Source organism: Python bivittatus, unplaced genomic scaffold, assembly GCF_059951505.1.
Source record: "Python bivittatus isolate LINGU-HERP-01145 unplaced genomic scaffold, Pbiv_v1 ctg000580_np1212, whole genome shotgun sequence".
NCBI lineage: Eukaryota > Metazoa > Chordata > Lepidosauria > Squamata > Pythonidae > Python > Python bivittatus.
The window spans coordinates 9,833,260-9,858,810 of NW_028277087.1; the positions used below are offsets into that span (position 1 = coordinate 9,833,260).

Here is a 25,551-nt window from a genome sequence, read left to right on the forward strand (position 1 = left end):
GTGTCCTCTTAGAAAGAAAGGGTCCAAGTAGAAAAAAACAGCCTTCCCCCACCACAGGTACTTCTCTCTTTCTCAGTGGCTATGTTTCCACAACATGCTTAACCCAGATAAGACCTAGTGGCTACATGGTTTTTCTGACCTAGAAGTGAAAAAACAGGAAGAAGCCCATCACATTTAGCAGTAATCTCCCCCGTCCCAATTGATGTACCTATTGCTTTTACTCTAAACCTCCAATTTGCATGTTGGCTGGGCCCTTGATAACATTTACAGGCAATGTGAATTTCCAAAAGAATTTATAAAGTGGGTTTTCTACAAGGCTCCCAAATTCAAAGTGAAATAGTATTTTTTTTACTACTTTTCACTTTATAAAAGCACTAGGCATGGATGCTCACTTTCCCCTTTGATATTTGTTTAGAATCCTTAGCTTGTGCTACTAAAACAAGATTATAATATCCATGGGTTTTTACACAATTCCTTAGAATATAAACGATAAATCGTATTTCTCTTTCAGCTTTGGTCTATCTGATCAATAGTCAAATTGTGTTTTTGGTACAAGTACAATCAATAATACAGCTTTGGTCTATCTGCCTTTGGTCAAATTGTGGAATATACTGCTAACTGGTCTAAGTCAGAATTGATGCCTATAGGTAAAGATTTGCATAATGTTTATCGTGTTTGTATATGTACGGAATTGATCATTGTTTAGGCATTTTTATCCCAAGCAATATTTCTCATATAATTAATCTGAATATGAGTAAGATATATAAAGAGGTTTTTGTCGACACTGATAGATGGGAGTCATTAACCTTACCCTTTGGAATAGGAGAAATACTTTTAAAATGAGTATAATTCCCAAGGTTCTTTATATTTTGCATAGAATTCCTATATACATATCCAGAAATCATTTTCAAAAACTCAGTACACTGTTTTGAAAATGTCTATGGGGTTCTTCAATTTCAAAGATATTTTTGAAAAAGATACAACTGTTTGTTAAAGATGGGGTTTTTGGTTTTGCAAATCTTGAATTATATCATATTTATGCATACCTTTTGACTAGTATCAAATTCTGGTTGTCTTCACTTAGTGCAAATTCTCCTTCTTGGGCCCTTTTGGAATACAGTGGTACCTCGGGATACGAACTTAATCCGTTCCGTGACTCTGGGCGTATCCCGAGTTGGTCGTAACCCGATGCAAATTTCCCCATAGGGTTCAATGTAAATCTGGTTAATACGTTCCGCCCTCCGAATTTGGTCGCACCCTGAAGCAAATTTTCCCATAAGGTTCAATGTAATTACCGTTAATCCGTTCTGGCGTCCGCAGACCACGCGTCAGGGGCGGGAAAACGGCCGGGCGCAGCGCGAAAACGGTCTGGCGCGGCACGGCGCAAAAACGGCCGGGCGCGGCGCAGTGCGGCGTGAAAACGGCCAGGCGCAGCGCGGTGCAAAAACAGCTGGGCACCGCAGCGCGAAAACAGCTGGGCGTGGTGCGGTGCGAAAACGGCCAGGCGCCGCACGGCAGAAAAATGGCCGCGACCACGTGTCAGGGGCGGAAAAATGGCCGCGGACCACGTGTCAGGGGCAGAAAAATGGCTGTCCGAGGCGGAGTTCGCACATCGAGGTAAATTTTTGCGGCCGGAGCTGGTCGTAACCCGAAAAGTTAGTTAGTAGAGGTGTTTGTATCCCGAGGTACCACTGTATTTATATATAACACCTTTAACTAACTGGATTGTTTTGGGTTCAAAAATATAAATTTGTTGTATTGCTGTACTATTATATCAATTTGAAAATTGTAGTATATTATTTCTGGAAACATGTTTTGGTCCTTTTGTCATGTCACATTAACCCAATGAGGTAATCCAGGCTTCAAAATTAATTAAAAACAACAACAGTTTTATGAAAGATCTGAACGAATACTGGGATTTTTACATTAGATCAACTTATGGATGATAACACGAGTTTTTAATCATTTTCTATGTTAAAAGAAAAATTTGCTAATTGACACCAACTGGCAGTATTTACAATTACAACGTTTATTGGTATCTCAATTTGGATCTGTGGCATTTGTAGCCTCAGACACATCTAAGTTATTAGAAGGGATCAATGAATCCACACGATCAAAAAGCCCACAGTTTGTACTGTATAAATATCTGTTATCAATAAATGGATCTGATATGCAAAACTGAAATACTGAAGTTAGTAAGGGAGACCCCCATTTTGTCTAAAGAATAAAAAATGTTTTACTCTTAATAGCAAAAACCGCATTAGATCTCAGATTACAGCTTCTACAACAAAATTAATGTTTTGCACTTACTAAACCTGTGTTTGTACAGAAAAAGAATGAGTAAATAATCATGTTACTGGAGAGGCAATCAAAATAATGCTTCATTAAAACACATGTTCTACAATGTCCTAAAGTTATTATGTTCTGGGAAGAAGTAATTAATTTGAGACAAAGTTTAATATTTTCAGATCCACATATTCTTTTGAACTACATATCTATTATGTAGAAATTGACAGCTGGACAACAGAATTGGATTCTCTGTGCCCTTATTACTGCCGAGAGATTGTCTTTTTATAAAGACAAATGTATGGCCCCAGTTGTCCACTGGACTGAAGACTCAAGGTTACATATACATTTATATATGCAAGAAAAGTCCTTATATATATACAGTTTATATTATATGTATAAAATCTACGCTGTTATTATTGTTACAGGTAGTCCTGGGGTTACAACAAAAATTGGAACCGAGACTGCTGTCACTAAGCGATGCAATCATAAAGACATCACGTGACCGTATCACTTAACCACGGCAATCCCAACAATCCCGGTTGCCGTTGTAACCCCAGCACCATGGGGTTGTTAAGTGGGAACAGCAGGAGTCCCAGGCAAGGAGTGCAAGGGGTACACGGGTGCCACAGGGGGTGTCACGGGCGGGCACTGGGGAACACGGGCAGACTGGTGAGGGCTGCAGGTGGGCGCTGGGAAACATGGGCGGGCTGTTGAGGACTACGGGCAGGTGCTGGGGAGTGCAGATGGGTCGGCAGGGGCCCTGGGCAGGCAGAGGGGTGCTGCAGGCGTGCTACAGAGTGCAGGCGGGGGGTGCTGTGGGTGGGGGTGGGGGTGCTAGTAGTGAGACTCCTTGGGAGAAAAAACAGCGGTAGCGACTTAAAGGAGTGACTTGCCAGCTTCCTCCCTGATTTTGCTTATGGGAAGCTGGCAGAGGTGGTCGCAAATGGCTATCATGTGACTGCAGCTCATTATGACATCATAATGGCACCCAGATCATGATCACATGACTGCGGAGACACTGCGACAGCCACAACCTTGTGGACCGGCTGTAAATCCCCCTTGTTCACTGCCATTGTAATTTTGAACAGTTGCTGAACAAGTGGTTGTAAATCAAGTACTACCTGTATTGCATTTTTTCTCTTTTTTGGTATTTGTTTCTTTTTTACTCTCTCTGTTTTGTCTTATTAAATAAATAGAGCAAAAAAAAAAGTTGGCTAGGGACTATAAGTATTGACAACTCAAAAATCTGAAAGGCACCAAGGTAGGGAAGACTTTCTGAGGCAATGTGATAGAAAAATGGGGCATACAGAAATAATTTCCTTCCAGAATATAATCCAGGATACTTACCTCCAGGGCTTGGCATGAGAGGGGTGCCAGGGGGCCCTCCACCTCCCTGTGAGGAGAGAGAGAAAGAATGGTCATGATCCTGGGGTTTGCCTTGTTGAGCAGCGATTCTCAACAACGTATCAACCATGCCTTGCAACCAGTTTTTATTAGATTCATCTGCCCTGTATCAAGACTTGAATTCGATTTGCCTAGGGAGTCCACCCCACATCTTTGCACACCTGTACAGGAACTCACCCCATAGCTGCCAGGAGAAGATGAGGAATAGGATACCTAAACAGGGTAGAAAGGAAAGAGGAAAAAAATCAGCTGCTGGGGAGCAGAATGTGCTGCATTCACAAGACATGCTTAACCTGGTTACCAAATTAACCCATTTGGGGGCATCTGCACAATATCCTGAACCACAAACTAACCAAACCGGCTGAGTGTGCACCACAAGCTGAGCCACAAAAACTCTGACCAAGCATGTTTAGTGTGTTGTGCAAGTTCAGCCACTACATTTTTCGCCAACCTGGTGAAGTCTGTCGTGTAAATGCAGCTACTGTGAATTTCCAAATTGTGGAGAAGTTTGTTTAAAAAAAAAAAAAAAAAAAGCAGACATACCGAGTTTGTGTTTATATTTGGCCAGGATCCTCGAATACCCGGAGCTCTGCAGAGAAAAATGTACAATGCTGACCTCTCCAACATTTGGAAGGGTTCCTGGGAAGGGGTGGTGTTGCTCCTGCTCCGTTGAAAAGACAACTGTCTCCCTGATTTCCTTTGGCTACCCCTTCCCAAGAGAAATAATGCAGAACACTTACATGTTCATTGTGGGCATACCAGGGCAAACCAGGGACCCTGGAGGAGGTCTTATGCCACCACCATAATTCTGGACGAAGAAAAAGCAGGAAGGGATTAGGGGATGGAAGACAAGCCAGCCATTGCTGATTCCCACCCCAGCCATTCATCACCTATAAGCACCGATTTTATACAACTGGATACATCTATTTACTACAGAGGTCAGGATCTTTGTATTATTACCATTACTGCTACCATTGATAATAAACATCATGTCACTATTTTAAGGGCAAACCATTTCGTTCCTCTAGTTCAAACAATAACTAGCTGTCACCGTTAAAAGAAAAACAAACCTATATTTTTGTAACTGTTTCAACCTGGATTTTTAAGACCTTGCTTTCATATTTTCTGGATATTTAATACTACTTCATCCACTGCCTTGAAGTCTGTTCACTTACTGTAAGTCACTGTGCGATTTTTAATGGAAGTGGCATGCACATGTTTAATATAAATAAATAAATGATGGAATGACAGAATATAAATATTTACCACTAGTATGTGTATGTATACAGTATGTGTGTGGGTGTGTAAATAAATAAATAAATGTGTGTGTGTGTGTGTATAAATAAAACAACCCAGGACTCCAGGGTTATACAGTGCCCTTCAGATTCACCTTGAAATTCACCCTGAAACTTTCTTTTTTCAAAGCTATTCTAACTGAATGAAAGAAAAGAAGAGCAACAGTTTTAAGGGATATGCAAATTAAGTTATGAACTTCAAGCAGTCAGGAAACTCCCTGAGCTCCTAAACCGTATTTTGTATTCACACGGGCATGCTTGCATCCATTCACATATACACGCACACTATCATCACAAACTCGCATCAAACAATACTTCCAGAGCCACTGACTTGTTTCAAAATCTATCCCCCACTTTGGGGCGCTCACCTGTGGAGCCATTCCTGTCATACCCCGTGGTGGGGTCATGCGCTGCATCGGGCCCATGTTAGGATGCCCTACTGGTGGCAGAAGGAGTGGGGAAAGAGGGGAATTGGGGAGATCAAACATATTTAAGATGCAACTGTAGAATCACAGTCTCTATGTACCTGGAGCCTCAAAAAGAAGTACATTCAAGCAGTTAAATGAAGCCAAAGGAACAAGTTCACATGTCTACAGTATTTGCATTTGCTTTATCAAACATGACCACATACTTTACTGAAAAAAAGTGGCAAGGATGCAAAAAATTCAGAAACAATTTGGAAGTCTTTTTGTGTTTTTTTATGCAAATAATTTCCAAATAAGATACACTAGCTACTATTTATTTATTTATTTATTTATGAGATTTATATTTATCTCATTTATTTATGAAATTGATGGATATAGATTCTAAAGAGATGCACCATTAATCTCATTTCTCTGTTTGCTCCATATTCTTCTGTCACCCCGATGGTGCACTCATCCCACTTTAACCCACTGCTCACCTTGTGATCGGATTGCTGGGTCCATTGCACTGGGCAGCAGAGGCTGAGGGCCAGACACACCCATAGATGGCTGCAGGAAAAAAAATCCATGTTTTTTATCAGATAGATACTTACTTATCAACAATGCACTTTATGTGGGGCCATCTTTGAAGTCCGTCCATAAGCTGCAGCTGTTGTAAAATTTAGCAATTGGGGGACCAGATTTGGTCCTCAAGTGCCGGTTGGGGACCAAATCTGAACCTTCTGAGCAATTTTGAGCAGCCTACACAGGTTGAATGAAAAGTAATGCCTCCAATGTTATACACTGCCAACATATGGCAATACTGACATACCAAAAGCTCCAACATGTTCTTTAGATTCTGTTCTTTCACTACAGTTGGCAGGAAATTGCTGTGAGAAAAAGTTATGTTGCTATCGTTTGTGAAATGACTGCCTTCAGGGAGTACTCATCAATGTGCACCATGACTGAATTTTTGACTGATGAAGGAGTCCCTCTAACTGAAATTCACTGCTAAATGCAAGTTGTTTATGGTGATGGCTGTGTTGATGTGAGCACTGTGGATTGCTGAGCCAAAAAATTTACATATTACAAACTGGGAAGAGCTGATTTGCATGATCAAAAACAAAGTAGATGACCCGTGACAGTTTAACCTGAGAAAGGTTGATGAACTAAGGACAATTGGCAGATCACTCACTCAAAGGAAAACTGCTGCCAAGCTTGGCATTTCACAGGGACACGTGGGTCACATTATTTATGTTCTTCAGTATCATATGGTTTGTGCAAGATGGGTTGCTGACAAAGAGATGAAAGCTTCAAGAACTAAAATTGTTGTACCCCTTATGGACTTTTTGTTGAAGAAAGAGAAAAATGAACTTATGATTTATGGGCTTGAAGATTAGAAAGGGTAGCTTATGGAAAGAAGGAAATTATGATAGACAGATCGCAAAGTAGAAATGTATCTATAACTGCTGTCAAGAAGATCGGAAGCCACTTCTTTATAATCTTTCTTTTCCTTCTCCTTCTCCTTCTCCTTTTCTATTTCTATTTCTATTTCTATTTCCATTTCCATTTTCTTTTTTCATTTTCAATTTCATTCCTTCTCTCATGTTGAGTCAAACATATGCCCGTGAAGGTATTCCTTCAATTTTAGGGAAAGGTGAAAGTCTCATGGTGCCAGGTCTAAATTGTATTGTAGATGGGTAAGGCATATGGGCATATGTTTCTCTACATGAAAAGGTGGAAAGGACTGTTAGGATCTGGTTGAAGAGACAAAGTATGGAGTTCTTTTCTGATGGTTTTAGAAGCTTATCCATCATTGGCAGAAGTGTGTAGCAACTTGTGATGATTACGTGGAGGAGTAAATTACAAGTAACAAAACAGCTAATTTCAAAGATTATTTTCCTGTTTCATTTGTTAAAATATCCCAAAGTTACAAAGGTGGAGGCATTAGTTTTCATTCAACTCTTATATACTGGCTACCATTCCACTGACTTATCATCTAAGAGATCTTTAAAGCAACAAAGAGCTTCAAAAGTGGTCACTTGTAGAACCTGTTCACAAATATATCCTAATCTATACCCTGTGATAAAAAGAATTCCTTTCCTGCACCCATTGCTAAGGCCACTTCTTGGTCACAGCATCTCACTTTGGAATTCTCTTTACCTTTTCAGGACAGGCGTTTAAGCAGGCTTCAATACAGCCTTTGGCAAATATTAGAGCAGGAATGGAGCTCTGTAACAGGAATGGAGAACTTGAGGCCCCAGAGCCACATGCTAGAGTGGCCATCCTCTACCTGGTGCTGTCAATACATTTGGAGGGGGGTATGTTTGGGAAGAGCATTATGGAAGCAAGCTAGCATAGATCTTGGAATCCAGATATGAGTGGAGAAAAGGGAGAACAGGAGACAGACAGTTATGTAGGTAAGTTGATTGGTAGACCTCTGTGTGAAGGTTGTCCTGATCACAGCTGCCACTTGCTACCTACTCCTTGGGCAGGAGCTGTGAGTCCAAGACGATCCCTAAATTACACACCAGTCCCAAAGGTGTGTACAACCCGATCCAGTACTAAAGGTGGAACATCTCCAGACTTCAGCAGTCCCCATACCTATTGCCACTGGGTCTTGTCAGAGGTAAGCTTGAGCCTGTTCCTCTCCATCCAGACCCACACAGACTCCAGACACTGGGACAAGACCTTGAGAGCATCACCTGGTTGGCCCAGGGTGAAAATATACAAATGGGCACCATCTGCATAATGATGACACCTGATCCCAAACTGAGGGATGACTTGACCGAGTTGTTTCATGTAAATGTTAAACAGGAGGAGCTGGAGCATCCAGCCTTGATGTGCTTCACATCAAGGGCCTCTAGTTTGATCTCTTCCCCCCTCAATACTGACTGAACCTGACAACAGAGAAAGGAGAACCATGCAACACCATACTCCCACTCCTACTTTCTGTAGGCAGTCCAGAAGGATACCATGATTGATAACAAAATCTGCTGAGAGGTCAACAAGAACCAGGGGAGTTGCATTACCCACATCCCAGCTCTGCCAGAAGTCATCAAGAAGTGCAACCAATGTTATATGGCATGGGTCCAGGTTACCTGAGGAACCATCTCACCCCTGTCACATCAACCCCTCCCACGGTCAAGCAGAGAGGGCATGTTGTGGATCCTGTAAGCAAGAGAATGTTGGCTGACAGGACCCAGGAGGGTCTGCCCTTTTGGAACATTCTCCCCCCAGAGGTGGGGCAGGCCCCTACCCTACTGGCCTTCTGGAGAGAATTAAAGACCTGGCTCTGCCTACTTGTGTGGGGTGATAACAACCTTACCCAATCCTGAGGGTGGCTAGCACCTTGATGATGCTCCCTGAGCAACTGCAATATGACAGGACATCTATTTATTTTCTATTTATTATTGTAATTTTGCAATTTTAATTGATTTTATCTGTTTTGTAAACCACCCAGGGTCATTCAACGAGATGGGTGGTGACAAATGTATATGTATATGTATATGTGTGTGTGTCTATGTATATATAAAAATATTGCCTCAGTATAATGTCCTAGTTTGAAACCAGAATGGTAGGGTTTAGATAATCTATTTCCTCCAGGACTCCCCAAAACTGCAGCTCAACCACCTACTCAACCACCTTCCCTAAAGAGGGAAAGTTGGAGACTAAATAAAAATTGCCCAGGAATGTCAAGTCCAATGAAGGCTTCTTGAGGAGGTGGAGGACTACTGCCTCCTTCCAGGCAGGTGGTACTAACCACTCTCTCAGCAAAGCAAATACTAATTCATGGACACCCCAGATAACCATAACACAGTGTTGTCCAAACTTGGCCACTTTAAGATGAGTGGACTTCAACTCCCAGAATTCCCCAGCCAGCCATGGACAACATTGCCATAACACCACACTTCCATCACCTCAACAGGACTTGTCCAGTCAGAGTCCAACTTTATCCACCAAAGGCTTAGAATACCCCTCACATGTTGAAAGGCAAGCTCTCCTTGCTCTTCCTCCTCTTTTCTTTCTTAGCACTATCCTCAGAATATGGAGGATGCATGGAAGTCAGCCTCATTGGAGGGAATATTATTTTGCCTAATATAAGACAACACACTATTTCTGATGTCCCAGGTCTATCCAGCAAATGAAGAATTATCTAGTGTCTAAACCCACCTTTCTAACAACTCCTGTGGAATTTTTAAAATGTGGGTTCGTTTTCATCAGTTGTACCATTGTATAAATAGAATTATCCAGGAAAGGGTTTGAGAAAACAAAATTCCATTTATTCAGGCTTCCTAGCATGGGGCTAATTTATCAGATGCTTTGGGGGAACTGCTGTGCCATATCATCACAGATGGCCGGATGGACAGTCAGAGGAAGTACAAGGTGGAAAGTAGAAGTAACTGAAAACTAGATACTAGAAGGTCCTGGAAATTAAATTATCTTAAGATGAAAGAGGAAATGAAGATAATCTTCTAATGGAAACGATCAACTTAGCCATTTGCTAACAGCTACCACTGACTAATGGAAAAGCTACACAAATGCTAGACAATATGACAGGACACCAGATCTCTACTTTTGTAAATTAAAAAGGAGAGCTGAACTACCAAAAATAGCCTACGGAAGAACTTACCTGGCTTGGCATTCGAACGGAAGGACGGAGCCCACCAGGGAAGCGCGAAGGCAGGAATGGCTGCAGGTGAGTAAAAGAGAGGTGAGCAGTTCCAAACTTAGTAAATTGCAGAAGGACTCACACGTATCCATGCTTTGGGGAGGGTCAACCCCAACCAATGCAAACTGGATTGGATTCACCCTACATATCTTCATGAGAGTTAATATAAAGCAGTGTTTCTTAACCTTTGCAACTTTAAGACGTGTGGACTTCAACTCCCAGAATTCCCCAGCCAGCATGGCACGAAGCAGGCTAACGGGATACAGAACATCCCAAGCTTCTTATCACTGAATCCAGTGACTGGTAAGCAGTCTCCAGGCTTCCAAATGCCTCCTCAGCCAACCTGGGGATGCTGCAGTTTAAGGCAGGTCTTCTTGCATGCAAAACCTATACTATACTCTCCCATTGAGCTATAGCTTTTCCCCAATTCTGGGCATTTTCAGTAAAAAGTAAGTTCTTCTCAGTTCAACTGGATTTTTGGCGTGGGAAATTTCTGGCCCTCCAGAGGTTGCTGCACAACAATTTTCAGGAATCTCAGACAGTACCATGGGGGATGCTGGGAGTTCTGGTTCAGTAACATTGGGATGGTCACATGTTGACCACTGTTTCCTGAAGAACTGCACTGAGTACTAAGAGATGAAGTTATTAATGGCTGTAACTCATTTTAATTTCCCTATGTCAGGAACACGGGTCAAGGTTGCCTTCCGATGCCTGTAATAATTCTCTCTGTGCACCCATGGGAAATCTAGAACTTGACTTGAATATAACATTCCTTTATTGCAGCCAGAGCCATCTAAATGAGACAAAGAGCATCTTTGCAAGGGACTGGCAGACACCTTTTTCTCTGCTTTATCAATTACAACTACCTGGATAGTTCTGCTCGGTTCCCAGCCGTCCCAATTCCTGCCTTGCTAAGTTCAACACTGACAACTTTGGAGATAGTCTGAAGCTGTCTTTTTCAGCTGCAGTGCTCCCACTGGCAACATGAGGGTAGTGATATTGTCTTATCTTATACAGTTGCTGTATGGCAGCAGTTCCCAACCTTTCCCTTACGTAGACCACTTCATTGTCATCAAAAGCTTTTGAGAACCGCCTTGCAGATCAGGGTTGGGAATGCAGCATTTGCGAATACCACACATATACAATATAATCCTCCATCCAAATGGCATCAGAAGGCTCCAGAATTAAATACAAATTAATTTGATGTGGTGGTTAAGGCACTGGGCTAGAAACTGGGAGACTGTGAATTCTAGTCCCACCTTAGGCCCAAAGCCAGCTGAGGGACCTTGGGCCAATCATTCTGTTTCAGCCCTAGGAAGAAGAAGGCCACTTCCAACATCTTGCCAAGAAATCTGCAGAGACTAGTACAGGCAGTCACCAGGAATCAATAATGACTTGAAGGTTCAAATCAAATCAAATCCCAAATGGCCAAAATGGTGCAATTTTACCAATCTTGCAAGATTTTGGTATTACTTGAAAACTTGTGAGATTTGGGGCAACTCCTCCCCCACAAACCTCATGAGATTTCAAGCAAGGAATTAGGCAATTATGCAAGATTCTTACTATTTCAAAAGTACAGGTAGTCCTTGATTTACGACAGCAATTGGGGCAAGAATTTCTGTTGCTAAGCAATGTGGTCGTAAAGCGTGACTGCAACGCTTAGTGACCTGCAGTCCTTGTTGCCATCATAAACCGAATCTCACAGTCGTTAGGCAAGGCAACTTCCTGCAAGTTTCCTACAACCAAGTGAATGGGGAAGCCACCAGGAATTTGTAAGTTTCAGGCCTGCAGGCAGGTAAGTGGCTACTAGCTGGGTGGGAGAGGGAGTGAGGGGGTGCATGGAGGATTGGAGAGGGTGCGTGAAAGGTGCGGTGGATGTGGAGAGGGTGCGCAAGAGTGCATGAGAGTTGTGGTGCAGCGTGGGGAGGATGCACAAGGGTGCATGAAAGACACTGTGTGGGTCAGGGAGGGTGTGTGAGAGGCACCATGCGTTCCAAGGAAGGTGCGAGGAGTGCACGAGAGATGCCGTGCAGGTTGGGGGGAGGCGCGTGGGTGTGCACAAGTATCCAGCACAGTGTAAGCACAGAGGGGCTGGGAGAGACTTATCCCAGAGATTTGTGACCTTCCCTGCTGGCTTCCCCCATTGACTTTCTGGGGAAGCCAGGACGGAAGGTTGAGAATGGTGATCACATGACTGCAGGGCACTTGGCAACTAGTTGTACGTGTGAACGAGTTACCAAGCACCCAGATCGCAATCACATGACTGTTGGGGTGCTGGGACAGCTGGAACTCCAAGATAGACCATCATTTGTTCACCACCATCCTAACTTGGAATGGTCGCTGACCAAATGGTCATAGGTCAAGAACTACCTGCATTTTCTTCTGTTTTGGCACCTGCACCAAGGACCACCTGCAGACCCCTCACTGTAAGAAGAACATGTGGAAGAGGTTGGGTTCACGCAATATACCAGAGTGACTAAAACAGGGTTCTGCAATCTGGTTCACTATATCATGGGACATCAACTATTATCTATTACCTTAAAGAATGGAAACCACTGATGGACTATTTGCAAAATGCAGGTGGGGTGAAGCTTACATGGGGATTTGAAGATTAGATTATAAATGTAATGGGATATGTTTTGACAAAGAATTATTCCTATTTAATGTATTAAAAACTAGCACCTATGATATTTTTATTATTCCTAAGACCAGAGATAGATTGGAAGTTATCTATTTTTCCTATCTTTTTTCTTTTTCTTTATCTCACTTTTCCTTTTCCTTATAATTTGTATTTCCAATTTTCTTTTTCATTTCTAACTTTTAACTTTGTAACTTTAAAATTTCAATAAAATATTATTAAAAAAAAACCATTATCTTAGAGCAAAGGAAAAGATGTTGGGGACAACCATGTATTGTGAACCAAGCCATCGCGTTAAGCCATAGCGGGATTCATTTATTAGAGCGCTGCATGCTATGGAAACACAGGGATTGTGTTTTAGTAACCCAAGTTTAATGCACTGTTGGCCCATTTGCAACAGTGGCCCAAAACGGCAGGTGCAACCATGGATTGAAGCCCCACCTCTCTGTACACATGTATGATGCTGACAGTCACAGAAATGGGCAGGGCTTTAATCCATGATCGCATCCACCAGTTTGCCCTCCTGTCTCCCCATTGCTCATGCCTCTAGTGTGCTTCATGAACCAGCCACCATGTTAAATACACTGAACACCTTATAGCAGAAGTGGACAGCCCACAACCTGCAGGTCACATGGAACCCCAAGGTCCTTTTTTGTTCCTTTTGATCTTCTTGTCCCTGAAATGAGTTCGTTGGCCCGGCATGCAAACAGCCAATCAACACACCCCAAGAGTAGAGACTGCAAAAGTTTCTTCTGCGCAGAAGAAAGGTGCAAGTGGGATATCTCCCAAAAGCAAGCACCAGTCTCAACAGGATGGGGGGGGGGGGCTTTATATAGGATTTTGCATACAGTTTCAACAATAATCACAGGATTGCAGAAGTTCCAAACCATTCATACGTCAATAGCTTCAAACTTCAGTACAAGATATGCTTCCCCTGGTAACATTCCTCTGCTATCTTACAGAAACCACCAGCTGAGGACGTTCCCTCCCTGCACACACACACACACGTTCTTTTTCAAATTGTTCTTTCTGACAAAGAGGAGAAAATCCTTGACGGGGAAGATGGAGTAAGCCCAGGCTGGTACCTCAATCCTGCCAATCGCCAAGGGACAGCGGTGTAGTTTTGTTTCTGTTTTCAAACTATGTGGTGGGGGGGGCAAAAAACCCAAACCCATCTGGTGACATAATTAAAATTTACTTCCATGTGAATACAAAGGCTCCTTCTATTTATAGAAGAAACCAAATCCAGGCAAAGGAAACAGGAATTCAAGGAAGCATGGCTGGCTGGGGAATTCTGGGAGTTGAAGTCCACACAGCTTAAAGTTGCCAAGGTTGAGAAACACTGCACTAAACCATTGGATGAATTTATGCAGGCAGCTAAATGATATACATACTATACAATGCCTGGGTTCACACAGCAGGCTAAACTAAAAACACAACCATGTATTTTCTTGGAGGAAATCCCCACACACACAACAGGGCTTCCTTGCGAGTAGACGGCAATAGTACTACACTATCAGTTTGGCTTTCGGCATGGGGGAATGGGTGAAAACAGCCGGTTGCACACATTCCCAAAGGCTCGATGAGTTGGCACTAGAATGAGCAAAACGTAAGACGCCAACGGCTCAAAAGTGGGGGAAGGGACCAGGTCAGATAGTAGAGCAAAGCGGGGTCATTGTAAACGGCTGCCTTTCTCTGGTCTTACCTGATTATGTGGTCCCATCATTGCCGCACTGGGGTTGTGCAGAGGAGCTTGAGCATGTAGCGATGGCTGGGAGCCAGGTGGTCCCTTAGGGAAGAAGCAGAAATGCAATTATGGGGAGACGGGGGAGGCTTATTGCTCAAGACTCCTCCTGTTCCACAGTGATTTTTGCAGAAATCCAAGCAACAGGGATGCAAGCTTAAGCCTGGGACCACAGGAGAGGGAAAAGCATTAGGGATCACTCCCTAATGCAGTGTTGTCCAAACTTGGCCACTTTAAGATGAGTGGACTTCAACTCCCAGAATTCCCCAGCCAGCATGGCTGGCTGGGGAATTCTGGGAGTTGAAGTCCACTCATCTTAAAGTGGCCAAGTTTGGACAACACTGCCCTAATGGTACAGGGGATCCATTAGCAAATGAGCTTCTACTGTGGATGCAAGGGGAACTAAGTTCAAACACCCCTCCTCCTCCTCCTCCTCTTGTCCCTAGACTGATATCTAGCAGGGCAGATCTAGGACTGCCTCTGTTTAGAAGTACAAGAGCCCGGCTAGATCACATCAAGAGCCTGTCTCATTCAGCATCACATTCTTAGGAAGGCAGTCTTTCCCTGCCAGGCTCCCGACAGCTTCAGAGGGAGACTGCCTTTGAACATGGAGGCTCTACCAAGATGAAGACAAGTTCTGCAGGATACTTAGGGTTCAGCAGCCCCCCTTTCCCAACTTCAGTCTGTTCCCACCTGAAAAAAACCTGACAATAGAGGTCCGCTGGGGATGCCATCATTGGGCGGCAGGTTGGCCATCACAGGACTGGTTGTAGCTGCAGAGCTCTGTGGAGAGAGGGGAAGAGGTCGGATTGAGGGGCTCCATGTTTTGCCTGCCCAGACCATGCTGGGCCACCACATCCAGCCACTCCAGCAGGCCCGAGGCTCAGGCAGCAGAGAAGAGATCTGCAAACAGTGGGCTTGAAGTTATTTTGCAGGACTTTCTGGGCCACGACAGCCAGAGCTGATACTTGTGGGATCTGTGCACTGCGGAGTGAGCGAACGGCAGAGCTGCATTTTCTGATTCAAGGCAGGCATTCATTGGGAGCCAACTTGGCTCCAGGGGGAGCTGTTAAGACGGCAGGAATTTTCTGCCTTTTTTCCGGCCTGGCCCCTCACGCATTGTCTCCACTCCAAGTGGTTTTAATTTAGAGGGGGGTAGTGAAGGACTGCAGCCCCCCCATCTCCACAGGAGGCCAGCTAGAACACAATATTCAACGCGGCTGCTGTTGCTTCGAAAGGCAGGCAGAGGAGACGGCCCCGGGATTTTTGCTCCCTGCTGCCATTTCCAAATAATTTAGTGCTTCCTCCAAGCTGGGGAGGTTGGGATTGGCTTAGAGAACAAGGAAAAACCAAGTCAGAGTTCAAAATAGCGCTTGGCTGCCTTCCCTGCCCCACAGCTGTACAACCTATCCCTTATATGAGAAAACAGAGAAGGACAGGCACAATCTTTGGCAGAGAATGTGGATTTAGACAGCAGAGAACTAATGTCTGCAACCTGGTGCCCTCCAGACATGTTGGGACCGCAGCTCCCCGGATGCCAGCCAATATGGCCTTGTTGGCTGGAACTAGCTGTCATCCCAGCAAGCCCAAAATAGGCCAAGCTGGAGAAGCCAGACAGACAGAGAACAATTCTCCCTTGAGGTGCTTCATATGCGGAGCTCCATCTCATTTACTTAGAGTTCTTCCCCTTCCAAAGGGCTTAATCTTTTTATAATCTCCCCTTCGTGGCCAGAATGACGTCCCAGAATTTCAGGAGACTATCATCTTTCCAAGCCCGGGTATAGTTTGAACTTTGGAAAGGCCTCGTAGGCACTCTCACAAAATGGCTGCTTGAAAGCTGGCATTAATACATCCACCAAATGCATGCCACGGGGATAAAGTCAGTCAGAAAACACCCACTTCCCCCAACACCCACTGAGGCTCAAAGGCAAGGAATTCAGGCAAGAAATTAAAATCGAGGCAGAGGTGGGAACTGAGTACAAAATATCGTATCACACATGTGTCCCCTTCAAAAAGAGCCCCCATATCCATTTCTGAAAGGATAAACTGTCAGCCAGCATGTCCATAGGAAAGGGGGATGGCAGCCACAATCATGCAATTGAAGCCAACCTCTTTTTACCTGCATGTAAGAAGGGCAGGACTTTGATCACATGGTTGTGGGTGTGCCATCTTGACTTTTTTGACCCCCCTTCCTATGGACACCCGTTGGCAGTACTCAGATAAATCATAAATCCAGAAGCCTAGCACGAAAAATGTGACATAAATATCCAAGCAATTAAGCCAACCACAGAAAGGGGAGACAACACCAAAAAATAGAGTGACAACAGGGACATTGGCTCGGAGAGTGGGAAGAGGTGTGTCAGAAAGGGGCGGGGCTTTGATTGCACGGCCAAGGCCACCATCTTGATTTTTCTGACCCATATCCACTGCTGACGCTCCTGACATAGTCCACCAAAAATGAAAAGACAGAGCTTTGTCATCCACCAAATCGCCTAGTCTTGTAGGATGTCTACCCCATTCCCTAGTCGATCTCCATGCTTGATCTGGGGCTAATCAGCAGCTGTCCACCATTTTTATTATTTTCTAAGAATGCCTCTGGGCTCCAAACAAAGATGGTGCCAGGAGCCAGCCTTCACTGTGCAACTCACGGACTGGGAATTTTGCAGACTGGAGACTCAACCCATCAGGAGAGTACCAAGCTGGGAATGCTGGATCAGAGTAAAAACTTAACCACTGGAACAGGAAGCTACTTCCAACTGTGGCCGTTAGATGGTTCCAAGAAACTGACCAGGAGGATATGAAAGCACCAAACTAATCTCCTGTTATTTAATTCAGTAGATCAGACTGGGAAGTCCAAATAAGACGTCAATGGCAAATCACTTCCATGTTGTAGACATGGAAACTATATCAACATGTCCACAAGGACACCAGAAGCTGAGCCTGACCAGAAGACTTCCTCTTTATTTGGTGGTAGGTCCCACCGTGTGGCAGCATCTGGCCAGCTGTGTCTGGGCTTGAACTTACCCTAACCTTAACTAGGGTTAACACTTAAATGGGAAGCCTTATACATCTTAAAGTTGCTGGGAAACACTGCTCTAGGAAATACCAGGCTGGGATGCTGAAAAAAAATACTGGAAGAAGACAACGACAAATTACTTCTGTACCATTGCTAAGAAAGTTACATTTGTGAGATGGGTGACTATATAAATATGATGAATAAATAAATAAAAGTTACAGATAGATTGCTGTGAAGTCACCAAGATTTTAGCTCAGCTCAACCAAGGCTTTATTCAGAGGCAGATGGAGATGTAGCCTCTCTTTGGCTATACACACATGATGAGCTTGCTCTGCTGGCCCTAAGTGATTTGCTTAATCACAGTTACTGAATAAATCAAATAATTTCAGTTCACAAATCATGCTATGCCATAGACCATGATCTATAAACCGTAATAATTAGTCTACATGAAAGTTTCTCAACCTTGGCAACTTTAAGACGTGTGGACTTCAACTCCCAGAATTCTCTAGCCAGCTTATACTGAATGGGAGTTGAAGTCCACACGTCTTAAAGTCACCAAGGTTGAGAAACCCTGGTCTACACATACTAATCCAGAAACTGAAAACCTTTTCTGGTTTTTAAGTAACACTGTATGAGCTTGAATCATGGTGTGTGAGCTTAAAACACACCTACACAAATGGCCAGAATCTTGTGAGGCTGACAAATGTTCTTGCCCCAAATCCTGCAAGATTTCATAAGCAGGCTTTCGAAACAGCTGGTCCTTCCAGACCCAATCTTTATGAATATAAAAACTGTGCATTATTTTACATAGCAAGGAAATTCTTGGAACCTCTTAAACATCATATTGATAATGCAGGAAGGAGCAGATCTGATTTGGCTTGGCTATTAGCAGGAACAATAATTCATTAGAGTTATATCCCACTTTGTCCAGGAGCTGAAGGCAAGATACCTGGGGATCTGCCTTCACTTTATCCCCACAAAACAATGTAGGTGGGGCTGAGGGTGCCTATCCAAAGCCCCCCAGTGAACTTCCAGGGCTGAGGGCAGATTTAAAATCTGGGTTTTCCCATTTGTCATCCAGCACCTTACCTTTTATATCACACATAGTGCATATTGTAACCTTTCCCCAGATTAATTTAGGGGCCAGGTTGGAAGGGTGAGCTGGGAAACTCAGTCACCCACTGCACTCTACAGCCACCACATCATCCAGGTTGATGAGCATGGGAGGGATCTCCATCACAGAACATTAGTCGTTTGCTGCGAACAGAGCTCCTGCAGCGCTACCTGAAATATTGATATAAGCGGCACACGGCCAGTTTGTGGGCAACATCTAGGACGTTAACCCCTGCTGGCCTGTGGGCAGAGGGAGAGGTGGGCAGGGCTGAGGGCTGCTGGCCTCAGCATGTGTCAGAGGAAAGGTGGTCCAAAAAGAATGCGGTTCCCATGGAAACAGGCAGGGAAGGATGCTGGATGTGCGGTACAGCACCGCGTGGCCACCTAGCAAGGAAAGCAGCAGAAGCAAACGCCGCATGACTCCTCTTAGGCAATTTCTCGCTCACAAAGGATCCAAAGCATATTCTCCAGGGGAGCGATGTGGGGGGGGCAGAGAGAGGGAGAAGAAGAAGGAATAACAGAAGAGGGTTTGAATCTAGAAAATTAAAATGTAATTTCTCTTCTTCCCTTCCTCTCTCCTCCCCCCCCCCATTTTATAGACTGTTCGACTGAATTTTAATGCAAACATATTTTGGTGCATTTTTATTTAAACAGAGTGTTTTCATTTCTCATTTCCCACTAACTGAATCAAAATGTTATACCTTAATGAATCCAATTATGGATTAAAATAAATAAATAATTGGATCCCTTTAAATTCTTTGGTTTTATTAGTGTCTGTTTATCTTCTAGGTCTTGGGAGCTAAACCTGTGTTTAATAATGTATTTAATAATGCCTGCTTAGCTTAGCCTCTAATTAGGGGCTGTTCTGTTCTTTTTCTTCCTTAGATACAGAGTATTATAGAAGAGCTGAATATCGACAATGAAATAACTGCATTTCACTCTTAATAAAATGACTCTCCTCTACTGGCACTATAGCAGTCAGTCCTTCCCCTGACTCAAATCCTATCTCCATAAAATCAAAGTACCTTAGAGACTACTATTTAAAACCTTTCCAAAAAGAGACCAAAACGTTCAAAACCTCACAAGCAAGTCGTATTTAAGTACTCTATACTATCTCTGAACATGGAGGTTCAATTTGACGTAATGAATAAGAGCCATTCATACACCAGCTGGCCCATGAACGGGCACCATGGGACAACCTATCTCTACTACTTATCCCTTCATATCTGGTATTTATATGTAGGAAGAAGGCGCTGGCAATCATTTCTGAAATCTTGCCAAGAAAACTGCAAGGATTTGTCCAGGCAGTTGCCAGGAGTCAAGACTGACCCGAAAGCACCCCCCCCCCAAAAAAGATGTAGACTGCCTCTGAACATGAAATTTTTACTAATTCTAATATTGATCACAGCCTGCATTGAGCACTTGCTGATCAACCTGCCAAAATAGAATTGCTTCTTTAACATAAAGAAAAATTTTAAAAATTGCTTTTGCTAAGACATGCTACATGTGGCTGAAAAAACATGGGGAATACGAGACCGTTCTAGGAATCTCCAGAAAAGGTTTACAGGCAGATTTGAGAACAGGTGCCACGCATTTGCTGCCTGTGTGATACTTCCATATGCGGGAAACAAAGATCTATTGGTAGCTATTTACCAATTATGGAATCTGTATGCTCAGAGGCACTCTAGCTCTCAAAATGCAAATTGCTGGTGATTAAATAAAAACATCTATGGGTTTTCATTTACTGCTTGTGGGATACTGACATCTAATCAGACGCTATGAGAAAAAGTGCTGGACTGTACAATGCTTTGGTCTCATCCAGGAGGCTCTCCAAAGTCCAAAGCACACAGCATCTGAATGACCATACAAGTGATCTGCATCAGCTACACAGACACTGTACTCACATAATCATGGAAAGCTTTGGCCTCACTCGAGTGCTCACAGGTCTCTCGCCGATCAGGTGCTGCACAGTACAGGTCCCAAAACACACTATGGGATAGCAAGGGAAGAAAGAGAAAGGGAGGGATCATTAAGGTGGATCTTGGGACCTCTGGGAGGAGGATGTCACGATAAAAGAAAGTCAAGCTATGATTTTTTTGTATCCAAATTTATTTAGCGCAACCTATGATCCTCCAGATGTTGCCAAATTAGATCTTTCAGGTTCCCTGGCTATGGCGGAACTGTTGAAAGTAGAAGTTCTGGAAAACTATGTGTTAGAGAAAACTATGTGTTATAACTTAACTGGAGATCCTAGAAACCACATCTGGACCTTTGGCACGTAGAACATCTGCTTTCACAGATCTATTGATCTACCCAGCTCTGACCAAGAATGCTGATTTAGGTCCCAGGAAGAGCAGCTTCTTCTAGCATCTTTAACTGAAATGCCAAGGGCTTAATGTGGATCTTCTGCATGAGCAATGGAACCCAACCAAGATTATCAGCTAACCAGGGCTGGCTGACCCACGTGAGCACACAAGCGTTTGTAATTACAGGCAATGCAACAGGGATTATCTTTCCCCAGGCTCATGCCTGCAAATACAAAGTTTATACAACTTCCTTAAATCTGAAGGAGTTTGGTACCACCTTTTCAGACCAACATATTTTATTAAAACAAAACCTGTTAGTCTAACCAGACTCCTGATTTTCGGCTACCACACACTAACAGCTCTCCTCCCACAATGCCAAATCCTCAATATAGGTATATACCACTTCCTATATAATCTGTTTTCTCGCTTCACCCAGAATAGTGGACCAACCTAAGCAAGTGGACTGACTCACACAATATACTATCTTACAAAAGTTAAACCTAACCAAGCTCAACGTGTGGTTTAAATGCTAAATGCTTTAACTGATCTGGTTAAGAGTTTTTTGAGAATGTAGTCAACTAGACTGAGAATTGTGGTTAATTCCAGGTCAGGGGCATCCACTGGAAGGGACAAAAAAGTCAAGATGGCAATCATGATGTACATAAAAAAGGAACAGGGCTTCAATTATGAGGGCACAGCCACCATCTTGACTTTTTTGACAACCCCTACAGACGACCCCGTTCCAGAAAATGTAGTGCTTTCTGATGGGACACTCATAAACTGATGCTTCTCCCCAGAGTAGATGGTAGTTTTGGGGTCTTCTAGAGCAAGGTAAAAAAAACCCAACTGCTGATTCTGTAGCAGAAGGCAGAGTTTGAGTCCCTGGAGCTACACCAGAATTAGTATCAAACTGTAATTTTTAATGCAACAGGAGGACAGAATAATTAAATGAATGGCCAGAAAATATTATTACTTACATTTAATTTTAAATAAAGTGAAAGCTGATTTAGTTTCTGCCCTGGCTTCACTGAGTGCTTTTCAGAGGGGACCTACAGCCCTCCGCCTAGAAAAGACTGCTCTCCATCTCACATCAGAATGCCAGGAGAAGAATTCCGGGGCAGGGGCTGGCATAAGGCACTGGCAGCTGCCCTTAGCTTCCAGATGCAGAAGCTGGGCAGTCAGCTACTGTTAAGAGAACGAAATGCGATTTCATCCCTCCCTTTGGCTACACTCTCGTTTATCTTTCCCAACTTCACCTTGCAATCCAACAGATCAGGTAGGTTTGCAAAGGACACTAAAATCAACCAAACCTATTTGGTATCAAAATTCCTGAGCGAGGTCAGGAGGGCACCACCGGCTCCCACCGTAACGCTAACAAAGCAAGGGTCTATCTTTGTGGGAGGACCTGTCTTTTTGCAGCTGGACAGTTGCCCAAGCCCTCCAGTGACCAAACTTCCACTTAACATGCATTTGACCTTCTCCGTCTAGCTTCTGAAGGGTTAAGCCCAGCAGCCTGGATCTTCTTGCTTGCTTCAGCCTCCAATAAATCAGGCTGCTTGTTGGGTTTCTGGGAAGCAGTCCCCTGGCCCCATGGGAGAGGAGTCACATGATCTCGGCGGCTGCGTGGGGCCTCTCCCCTTGTGGTCTTTCTGCAAAGTCTTGGCGGGGGGGGGGGAGAGGGAGAAGGGAGCCGAACTATCCCCGTAGTGTCTGCCAAGAATTCAGAGTTGCCAAGAATGTTTAGAGGGACAAAGAGAATTAGCCACAGACCTGGAATTTCTTTCTCACCATCAGGCATATGTATCTGTAGATTCACACACACAGAGGCTTCACTTTGCCCATGATTCTTGTCGTAAAATTAGAAGGCCCAGAGAGACTTGCTTTTGCTAGTTCACAAAATACACCAAAAGGGGGTAAAACAGGGCTGGGCCAGTTGTAACTGCAGCCTATTGTGGCAAAACCCAGCAACTGTCTTAGCATGTTGTATGACAGGCCGACACACTGAGCCATCATCTTGTTTGGGGACTGTATGTTACGCAAACATGTGTTTTGCTAACCTGCACTTAGGGTTCAAGGATTTGTGTGAGCCAGCCATTCTGTTTTTGTAAATGTCACTGTGAGCAGGTAATTTGGGGGGCACTCCAGAATGAGATTTTGAACCACTTCTGAAACAGAAAGGTGAAGAGGAGCAGATGTCCAAGAGCAAAGCAATGTGCCGGGCAAGCATTATCACCCTACTCTGCAGCGGCAAATAAAATCAGTCCTGCTTCTAATCTTGAAAAATAGCTCTATTATCCAAATACGGTGGGGGTGGTTGGCATATACTTTGTCTGGGAAGCCCCATTACATTTACCTGAGCTTACTTCCTGGTAAACGAGCCCCAGATTATCTGGCTGTTACTCTGAGCTGAGCCTCAGAGCTGAGCCTCACTGAATTTTGCAGGGTTTTGTTTCCCAGGCTGTCGGCCTTTTTGCTGGGATTCTGCTGAAGCAAATACTTGCCCTGAAATAAATTTGTTCATGACCAAAATGACAAAGTAGTGTATGCAGTAACTTGTAATTTCGTATACCAAATGAGATTGCCTTTGCTAGAAGGAAGAGACCTTTCTCCATTTCTTATTACAAGGATCACAATAACCTAAATGATAGGATATCCTGAAAGCTCAGCCCTCGCTGATAATGACCTGGGGTGGGGGGTAAGAGGAATTTTGGGGTTATCACCCAGAAGCTAATGTTGCTAATGATAATTGATAAAACTGCAAGCAGGAAAAGGGGATTTCTATGCCTGCCTTTAGTCCCATGTTCTCTTGGGGGAAAAAAATGTTATTCATTTTACAATATTTATCATTTGAGCCAGTCCTGATTCTCTGGGCAGGATACAATAAGGACAAAGCAAAAAATGCAAATTAAATATAAACAATTAAAAGAATATAATCCAAAGACATCTGTAAGGCTTTAAACTAATCTAATCTAAAGGCCAAACGTACTGAAATGAAATTATTTTTACTTGTTTACAAAACACCAGCAAGTTCAGGGTCATCTGTACCACTGAGGGAGAGTATTTCATAATGCAGGGGCCACCACTGAGAAGCTCTGTCACCTGGTCAATAAGGCATGTGCCTTGAAGGAAGGCAGTCCTGCAACAGGTCCTCTCTTGAGGACCACACTGGACAGGCAGGTTCAATTCTAGCAAGGTGTTGCCCAAATATCCTGGTGTTGCTCCACAAAGTCTTTAAGACAGACAGACAGGCAGACATGCATAACACAAAACGTGTCTGTATATATATGTGATGCCACTTTGCTCTACAGAGCAGCATTAAGTGCTCCGAAGACACAACAGAAGCAGCTTTGGGATCTCAACCTTCCTGAATGGTGTGAAGACATACAGGTAGTCCTTGTTTAGCGACCACAATTGAGACCGGCGATTTGGTCATTAAGCAAAGCAGTCGCTAAGTGAAAGTGTAACTGGGCTTATAATCTTACTTAAGTTTTCCTTTCCTTTACAGACCTGCAAAGATCGTAAATGTGATGGTTGGTCACAAAGTTACTTTTTCATCACCGTTATAACTGTGAACAGTTGCTAAATGAGGCAGTCACTAAACGAGGACTACCTGAACTTCACTTCTGTAGCTGATTTCCCCTTTGAACCTAACTAGAATCAATGGGGGGGAGAGAGAGAGAGAAAGATAAAGAGAAAATATAAATATTCTTGGACAGAGAATCAATGATTGAGGAACTGCCAATCAAGACTCAGCATATAATAAAACTATATTTTGTTAGCTATATCATATACACAGACACACGTGTGTGTGTGCGTGCCTATGTATGTGCATGTGTCTTTGTGTGTAAGTATTTAATTGGCAATGCTTAATCCCCCAAACCAAAGTACTGTATATACTTTGCCCCAAACAACAGATACGCATAAATTAAATGCAAGGAGAAAGAAAGGCAAGATAAATATCTTGCAATCCATATGACATTAGGCAGATAAAGGAAAATCTAGTCATTTCAACAGTATATAATACATTTCTGTATTTTTGACACTTTTAATGAACTGTCTCTTATTATACCATTATGCTGCCAAATCCTATTGCTTTATTGTCCCTGATCCCAAAATCTGATTCTCATGAAGGGCAGTGGAGAAATGTGTCACCAGAAAGGAAGATTCAGAGAGAAACAGAGAGGAAGGCTAAGAAAACAGAGTGACTATGTTAAAAGAAAGGGCATGGGGAAGGAGAGGAGAGGAGAAACAAAGAAAGGGAGTGTGTATGTTTTTTAAAAATGAGAAGGATGGAGAGAGAGAAAAGGAAAGTGTAGCTGCAGCATGATAGTGTACATAATAAAACAAAATCACCCTCCTTGAAAAAAGAAAGGGATGCGGTGGAGGGAAGGGTGGGAGGGAAGGCGGCTGGAAGAAGGCAGATGCTCCAAACAGGCCCATCCGTCTAAAACTGTAGAGCCAGCCAAGTTTTGAGACTCGGGCAGGGGGAGTCAGCGTAGCGGGAGAGGGGGATGCACGGCACTTCATCCATCATGCCCTCCAGACTCTGTCTTCCCCACTGCACGGGGTTCCCTCCCCCTTTCCAGGCCCTTTCCATGTGATAAGAGCCAAGGGGTGTGGGGGGGAGACACTTATCAAGCCAGATCTCCATTGCCGCCACCCCCTAGTTAGGT

The 25,551-nt window shown here is 43.6% G+C and overlaps 1 protein-coding gene across 4 annotated transcripts in view; it reads right to left on the reverse strand.

The window, feature by feature from the left end:
* Positions 1–25,551, reverse strand: part of SSBP4 (single stranded DNA binding protein 4) — a 47,493-nt gene that overhangs the window by 8,098 nt on the left and 13,844 nt on the right. For 2 of the 4 annotated variants that reach the window (XM_015889644.3, XM_007437176.3), the window contains exons 4-13: positions 20,477–20,561; positions 15,137–15,226; positions 14,405–14,488; positions 10,023–10,082; positions 5,890–5,959; positions 5,357–5,424; positions 4,434–4,501; positions 4,237–4,282; positions 3,871–3,906; positions 3,637–3,682 (exon numbers count right to left, since the gene is read on the reverse strand). In XM_015889644.3, coding sequence (XP_015745130.2) covers positions 3,637–3,682; positions 3,871–3,906; positions 4,237–4,282; positions 4,434–4,501; positions 5,357–5,424; positions 5,890–5,959; positions 10,023–10,082; positions 14,405–14,488; positions 15,137–15,226; positions 20,477–20,561 — 653 coding nt within the window. Of the gene's footprint in view, positions 1–3,636; positions 3,683–3,870; positions 3,907–4,236; positions 4,283–4,433; positions 4,502–5,356; positions 5,428–5,889; positions 5,960–10,022; positions 10,083–14,404; positions 14,489–15,136; positions 15,227–20,476; positions 20,562–25,551 lie in introns of all 4 variants that reach the window. The other 2 variants (XM_007437174.3, XM_007437175.3) reach the window with 1 other exon arrangement.